At 65.4% G+C, this 7,263-nt stretch overlaps 1 protein-coding gene across 1 annotated transcript; it reads right to left on the reverse strand.

The window, feature by feature from the left end:
- Positions 1-614: 614 nt before the first annotated feature.
- Positions 615-2,962, reverse strand: EVA1B (eva-1 homolog B). The gene is made up of 2 exons (XM_044419478.1): positions 2,786-2,962; positions 615-1,284 (listed from the first exon to the last, which is right to left on the reverse strand). Exons 1-2 carry the CDS (start codon positions 2,850-2,852, stop codon positions 869-871), a joined length of 483 nt encoding a protein of 160 aa, XP_044275413.1. The 5' UTR covers positions 2,853-2,962; the 3' UTR covers positions 615-868.
- Positions 2,963-7,263: the final 4,301 nt, after the last annotated feature.

Here is a 7,263-nt window from a genome sequence, read left to right on the forward strand (position 1 = left end):
GACCTTCCCAGCTGGCCTGGGGGCCGCGTCCCACCCTGCAGCCCCGCCTGGGGAGTGAGGCAAAGGTTTCTGGAGGAGAATTGAAGCGGGGAGGGGTTGAGCACCCGGAGGACACCTGAGCTGGTGCGTGCTTGGGCCCGGGCTTCCAACTCTCTGCAGAGCTCCTGGAAACGATCCGTGTGGGCTGGAGGAGGGGAAAGGGCTGCCCCCCCATCCTGGGGGACCCGGCACCTTCTGCAGATGGGAAAGGGGCTGAAGTGCAGCACTCTGACGCGGTGGAAGTCGGAGTGGGCCGAGGCCTGCAGAGGCTTCCACTCCGCGGAGCCCCGTGGTGCAGCATGGTGCGCCTCTTTGCCACCAGCAGCAGGGGCCTTCCGCTCAGGCCCCTCATGCCGGGGGGTGCAGCCGGCGTGAGGAGCATGCTTGGCGGGGAGCCCGGGCACTTGCCTGCTCCGTCCATTTCTCCGGCCAGCTCCACGGCACCACCCCACGGTGCTCTCCTGTCCCACGGGAGCCGTGGCAGCCCCAGCCACGCTCCCCACACAGCGACTGGCCCTTCGGGCAGGCCAGTCCAAGCTCCGCTACAGTTCTCCGCCATCCACTCCCCTCCCCACAGAAATGGAAGTGGTGGGGCAGGGGGGTGGGCAGGCGCTCGCTCTGTGCTTGAGGGTCCCACTTGCTGCCTGCATGCCTAGTGTGGTCCCTTTGCTCCCGGCGGCCTCTTCTCTCACCTCCACCCGCCGTGCAAAGCGGCGGCCTCCCAGCCGGCATAAGGGCAGGTCTTGCGCAAAGTCTGCGCCGCCGAATGATGGGCACAGTAGCCCACAGGCCTCTTGGGGAGGCCGAAGGGGGGGTGGATACAGGTGGATCAGTAGTAATGGACTCTGCTAATGGTTCCAGTACCGGTGCCCAGGATGTCCGGCTGCCCATTGCGCCAGATCTCCCGGAGGATCCGCTCCCGCTCCTCCAGGCGCTGGGCGCGCTCCAGCTCTTCTGCCGAGGCAAAGACGTTGATGGCGAGGCTCCCGTCGGGGGTGCTGGCGGCCTCCAGGGGCAGCTCTGTCATGGCCAGGGCTGGCTCGGCTACCACGTGGTCAGCGGTCTCCTCTTCCTCCTCCTCCTCCTCCTCCTCCTCCTCCTCGCTTACGTCCCGCAGGTTCCGGCGGGGCCTGGGGGGGATGGTCTGAGGCTGCCAGGAGATGTGGATGACCAGCAGGCACAGGGTCAGCACCAGGCCGAAGCACACGCCCAGCACAAAGTACAGGCCAAAACTCTCGGGGTTATCTAGGCAAGACAGGGGAGAAGGGTCAAGGCGGCGCTGCGGCCCCAGAAGCAGGCTCCCGGATCCCCGGCACGGCTGCAGGAGAGAGCACAGACCGCGCCTGCCTGCCCGTGCATGTGCTGGCGCTCAAGGCGAGAAGGACAATCCATCTGTGCTGCCTAATAGAGCAGAGCTGTAACAACCTGACCCAGCAAGAAGCAAAGGTCCCCTCAAGGGAGCAGTGGGAGGGAAAACACAGGCCCCATAAAACCGACCCTCCCGGCCGGCCGCTTTCAAAGGCCATTTTAAACAAGCCCCTCTATTATGCGAAGGTGGAGTGCTGGTGCTGAGCCACCACTCCATGGAGAGCTGTCCTCTGGGCATGAAGAGAACAGGGAGGGAGGGAGGGAGGGAAGCTGCAGGGCTGGGGGGAACCGAAGGGCTGTGTGGGGAAGAGGGAGCACGTGCGCCCACTTCCACCCCAGTCACCAAATGGGCACCCATGTCTGTGCACGGTTCCTGAGCGGTGGGGGGACGGTGGAGGAGCACCAGCACCCCAAGGAGGAGCGCCCGGCGTAGCAGAGGCGCCAGGGAGGGACGGAAGCAGTGGGGTTCCAGACGGACATGCAGGGGACTGTCCTGCTCCAGGATACTGTCCCCCACTTTTGGGGCACCCCCGTTGCTGTTTGGCCCCTTCTACCAGTGCTACTCCCCCTCAGCAAAGCGCTGGGGGCCCCTGGCATCTGTGCCAAGGAGCCTGGGTGCAGCCTCGGCCTGGGCAGAGGGACCACGCAGAAGGGTTGGAAAGCCACATGTGGAGGACCAGCAAATATGTACATATTTTAAGGCCTGTGGAAATTGCAGGGCCTGAAAAAACCGTATGGCCCCACCTGTGCTTTTTTGAGGCCCAGCTGTTTAAAATGGTGATGCAGGGGAAGCAGCCAGACTCGTCCAGCCGCTGCGGACACGGCGATACCCGCTGGAGAAGTGAGGGGGAAGGAGGGAGGGGGAGAAAAACCACATTAAGCATGGTAATGTGTTGGGTGCTCTCTGTGTTGTTCAGGCTTCTCTGTATGAAGGAGGATGAGGATTGCTGGTCATTTCTCAAATATGAATATTTTACACTCTGCCTCTAAATTACAGGCCTGCCATTTAACTAGCCTGACGGCTGAGTAGCAAACTATGAGAATGCCATTTTTAAACATTTTTGCTACTTTGTTTTTTTGAGCGGGAAGCAGAAAGGAGCCCCACCAGAAAGAATGGTGCACAGCGCAAGTTCCTCTGTCCTCATTCTGAACCTTGGACTGCTTAGTATAGATGGAGGCAAGCCGTTCCATGGAGCAAGGAGGAGGCGGCCATTTTGGGAAGGAAAACAAAGGCCCTGGTGCTGCCACAAAAGCAGCTGCTGAGGGCAGAGGTCTGGGGCCTAGAAGGCATCTTTGTCCCCACTGCAGGAAGTGGGCCGGGCAGGCCTGCATCTGCGGGTCAGGCGCATCCAGGGGCTCTGCTCCCTCTGCCACCCACCTCGGATGTGCGCGTAAGCGGCGATGCTGTTGCTCAAGAGCTCCATCTCCCGGCTGTGTGTCTCCATAGCGATGCTGCGGTGGTACCTAGGAGAAGGAGTCGGGGGTCATCCCCTCCACCGGGGAAGGGCGCTTCGATCCTGAGGCACTGAACAGCCCCCTGGAGGAGGAGCTCCGCAGCGAGGCCCTCAGCCCCTCCATGGCCCCCACCCATCATCCCCTGCTGCTTTGGACCGAAGGCCATGTGGAGATTCCTGCCTGCACCCCGCCCGGTCCTCCAGCCGTTCCCACAGGCAGGGTCCTGCTGGCTGCTATTGCTGGTGAGTGTCCAGCAAGCTTCCCTTCCCCATTCCCAGCAGAGGCGGCTGCAGATGGCCCGGAAAGGAGCCTCGCCGTTGGGATGGCGCCCACGGACGGCTTCCCCTTTAACTGACAAGAGCCGCCGGGTGGTTCCCAGGCCGAGACCTGTCACGGGATGCCGGGAGGGCAGGCCAAGTCAGCCGCCGGTGCCCTGTGATGGGCGCACCTCCAGACCGCCCTCCCCAGGCAAAGCGGCCACGTCGACACCCAGCACCGTCGGAGAAGCGCAGGGGGGCCGGGGGACACTGCTCCGCGCAAGGAGGCTTCCGAGCCCGCCATCGGGTGCCTCCTTCCCAGCAACCCTGCAAAGAAGGGCCGGCACAGAGGGGCTGGCCAGGGCGGCCCTGCACCTCGCAGCCGAATGGCGCCCTGGGCCTGCTGTCACCAGCCGCGCCCCTCGCGCCTTGGAAGTGGGGCTCTGGGCGCAGCCGTGCGCTGGGGCCAGGCTTCGCGGCACGAGCTCCGCTCTCCTGTCCCTGCCAGCACAACAGGAACTTCCTGCCGCTGCCGGGGACGGAGCCGTCCTCTGTGGAGGGAAGGCGGCCTGTGCTTCCCAGGCTGGACACTTCCTCTTCCGGTGCGGCGCCTGCCCCGCAGCCCGGGCAGCGCTCCCCAGGCCCCAGGTCAGGCCTGCTTCTGGCAGGTCCAGCCCTCACACGGAGCCCCTTCTGCGTGGGAGCTGGAGGGAAGTGCTCGGAGTGGCGAGGAGGCTGGGGTCCGGGAGGAAGGCTGGAAGGCTCCGAAGAGCTGGCCACACAGGGAAAGGGGTGGCGTGAGTGCCAGAGCCCCCGTCTTTCCCTCAGAGCTCCCAATCCCCAGGAGCCCTCTGCCCGCACCCATGCGGCCACATGGTGGCAGGGCTCCACGCACCTCTGCTGCGCCACCCCCTTGGGGAGCCGGCCGTTTGCCCCACCCCGGTCTTCCCGCAGGAGGGCTTTCCTCTCCCCTGCCCACACATCGCTTTCTACAGGGAGTAATGCCCTTGAGAAACAGGGTCTGGCTTGAGCACGCAGGTGAATTAGCTCGAGCGGATCTGTGCTTGCATCTTCTGCCCTGTCCCATGTGCCCCTCACGCCTGGTCTGCATAAAGGGGAGGACGGGAGCCTGGGCCAGGGACCTGCCAGCCAAGGGCCTGAGAGCAGAAGGGGCCCAAGTGGGCAGTGGGAGGCAGCAAGGCCGGCACAGTCCTGCACCCACAAGACGGGGACTCCGGGCAACGGCGCTCTCCCTGCCCTTCCTCCACAGCCGAGTGCCTCTCCTGCACGGGCCGCCTGGGGTCCCACCTCCCGGCTCCGGGGGTGCGCAGGGCCTGGAGAGCAGCCCAGCGGCTGCAGTGCCCTTCTTCCCTGGAAGGGTGCTGCTGTGGGGCGGAACTGCCGCAGGAGGAGTGGGTCTCTTGGGGAAGAGGGTGGAGTCCTGGCTGAGGGTGCGCCCACGGAGGCCCCATGCTGAGGATGCAGTGCCCCACCTGCTCTGCCCCTGCCGGCATTCCATTTCTGGGCAAAATGCTGGACCGAAGGAGGGGGTGGAGAAGGCAGCTGAAGGCCCCAGAAGACTCGAGAGGGACGGGAGGTCAGCCAGAAAGCAAGAGCAGGAAGGAAAAGACCTGCAGAAGTCTGAAGAAGGACGGGGCGCAGAGGAGGAGCAGCTCCCCTTGATCCCTTGCTATGCTGGCCTCCCTCCCTCTCTCTGCTCCCCCCCAGTGCTGAGCCTCCGGCCTTTTTCTCGAGGTCACAGTGGAGAAGTCAGGCACTCTGACAGCGTGGTTGCAGGAGAGCTCCCTGGCGCCTCGCCTCTCAGGGCCCAGGAAGCTGCTTTCCAGGGGGCCCTGCAGACAGAAAGCGTCCCCCCTGTGGACCACCTCCTGGATGGGATGATTCACAGACACCAGAGGCACCCACTCAACACCCCGACTGCTGGGGTGCACAGGCAGGGCCTCCCAGCTCCAGCGCTCTGAGCTCTTTAATGCAGACCAGGCAGGGGGCAGAGGGAGCGGCAGCCCCCTAGCTTGACCATGGGGGTGCATTTATTCCTTTTCAAGGGGACTGGGGGCTACCACCTCCGGCTCTGTCCTGCAAGACCCAGGCCCAGTGCCGGCAGACTGTGAGGTGCCGTTCGCACACCAGCGACATCCTGCCGGAAAGATACCGAAAGCACTGCCAAAAATAAGCCCTCCCTGTGGCCAAGACATCCCGCTCCCCACACCCAGCTGAGGGGCGGGGACTGGCTGTGGAAAGAGCACCTCCAGAAAGATGGGCACAGCCCAGAAGCAGAATGCTGGCACTGCGGGCTCAGGGGACGAAACCGCTCACATCCGCAAGGCCGGTGACTGGCTGGAGTGGGAAAGGTAGACACAACTCTCCCTCGCCCCCTGGCCTCCGGGCCTCGTTCTGGCTGAGAGCTCCACTGAAACGTCTGGAAATCTTCAGGGATCTTCTCTAGCGGAGGAACAACCCTCCGTTTGTTTTCTTTTCCAAAGCTCCAACAGGAAGAGGCGGATTGCGAAGGCCCCCGCCTGGGGATGGGGCTCAGCACGGCCTGAGGGGGCTTTACCAAAACTCGAGCGCCGCTGAAAGCGCCGCTGCCTGCCAGCTGCGTCAGCTGAATCCGGGAACGAGCCCGTGAAGCGCTTGCGGGGCTGGCTGCACGGCCCCCCTGCCCGCCCAGCCGGCCGGACCGACGGCCGACCAGTGTTGGCTGACCATTGGCTGCCCGGCCTGAGGCGGCGGGGAGGCCGGAGCACAGCGATGCAGGGCGGGGGCGGGGAGCCGGGCGCCAGCCGAAGCCCGGCAGGCAGCAGCCAGAGTGGCGCTGAGCCCGGAGAGCCATTTAGCAGCAGGACGAAAACGCGCAAGTGACCAAAAGCACGCACAGTGCCGCGCAGCTTTAGCGAGAAGGCACTGCCAGTGCGCGTGCATTCGTCGCGGGAGGAAAGAGCAGGACTCTTGCCAGAGCAGCAAACGCAGAGACCCCCCTCCGCTGCAAGACAAATTAACTCCCACCTCCCTGAAGCGAAAATCTTGTGGTCGAGAAGCAAACATTCAGAAAAAGTGCTTGGAGTCCAAGAAGTGAATGCACCCGTTTCAGAAGACACTTTTGCTTGGGACCAGCATGGAACCCAAGCGGGAGCGCCGGCAGGAGAACCGCGGGAAAAGGCTTTCGGGAATGGGATTGGGATGGAGACAAACACCCCATGAAGGACACCTTTCCCCGCAGCAGCCGCGACGGCCCCATCCGCGGCTCGTTCCAGAGACCTCGGTTACGGTCTCTCCAAGGAACCTGCCCGGAGCCGCCCTGGAGCTCACCGCCCATTTTTCACGGCTTATTACTTCGATTTTATTTTCAACCACATGCACGCCTCCTTTTGTCCCCCTGCTCAGAGCAACTTACACAATCTTGCGCCTCTCCCTCCCTTTTGTCCGCACACCAATCCTGCGAGGTAGGTCTGGCTGGGAGTCTGCGACCGGCCCAAGGCACCCCAGGAGCGCCAGGGCGCAACGGGGACCGGGTCCCGCGCCGCGCTCGAGCGGGGCGCTCTTGGCGGAGTTCCCCAGCGCGGCCCGTCGAGTTCAGCGCTGCACCGTTGCGCCCAGGGCGCAAAGGGGGCGCCCGCGGCCGGGACCGGCGCACGCCGCGTCCCTCTGCGCCCGCGCCGGCCACGCCGAAGAGCCCTTCCCCGGGACTGCGGCGGGGGCACCGCAGGGAACGCCACGACTGACCTGCCGCGGATCGGCGCTCTCAGCGCTGCCGCTGCTCCCTCGCCGGGCCGGCTCCGCGGCTCCCGGCTCGGGTGGCGCGGCGGTCCGTCGTCGTCGCCGTCTGAGCCGCCCCGCCGGCCAGGCTGGACCGCGCGGCGAGTGGAAACTGCCGCTCACTTCCGTGCAGCTGGGCGCGCGCAGCTCGCGGAGGCCGGAGCAGCCCCGCTTCCCCCGGGACGCCCGGCCGCCCCGCCCCGCCCGCCCCGCCCTGGAGCAGGAAGCCGCGCGGGGGAGAGCCGAGGGAGGGGGCGCGCGGCGGGCGGCGGCGGCGGACCGCCAGGCCGGCCGGCCGGTGTCCGCGCTCGGGGCTCTCCCGCGGCGGCAAGGGCCGGGTGCAGGGAGGGGCGGGCAGGGGCCCCGC

The sequence above is a fragment of the Varanus komodoensis genome, unplaced genomic scaffold, assembly GCF_004798865.1.
Source record: "Varanus komodoensis strain SLA01 unplaced genomic scaffold, ASM479886v1 scaffold103, whole genome shotgun sequence".
Classification (NCBI taxonomy): Eukaryota; Metazoa; Chordata; class Lepidosauria; order Squamata; family Varanidae; genus Varanus; species Varanus komodoensis.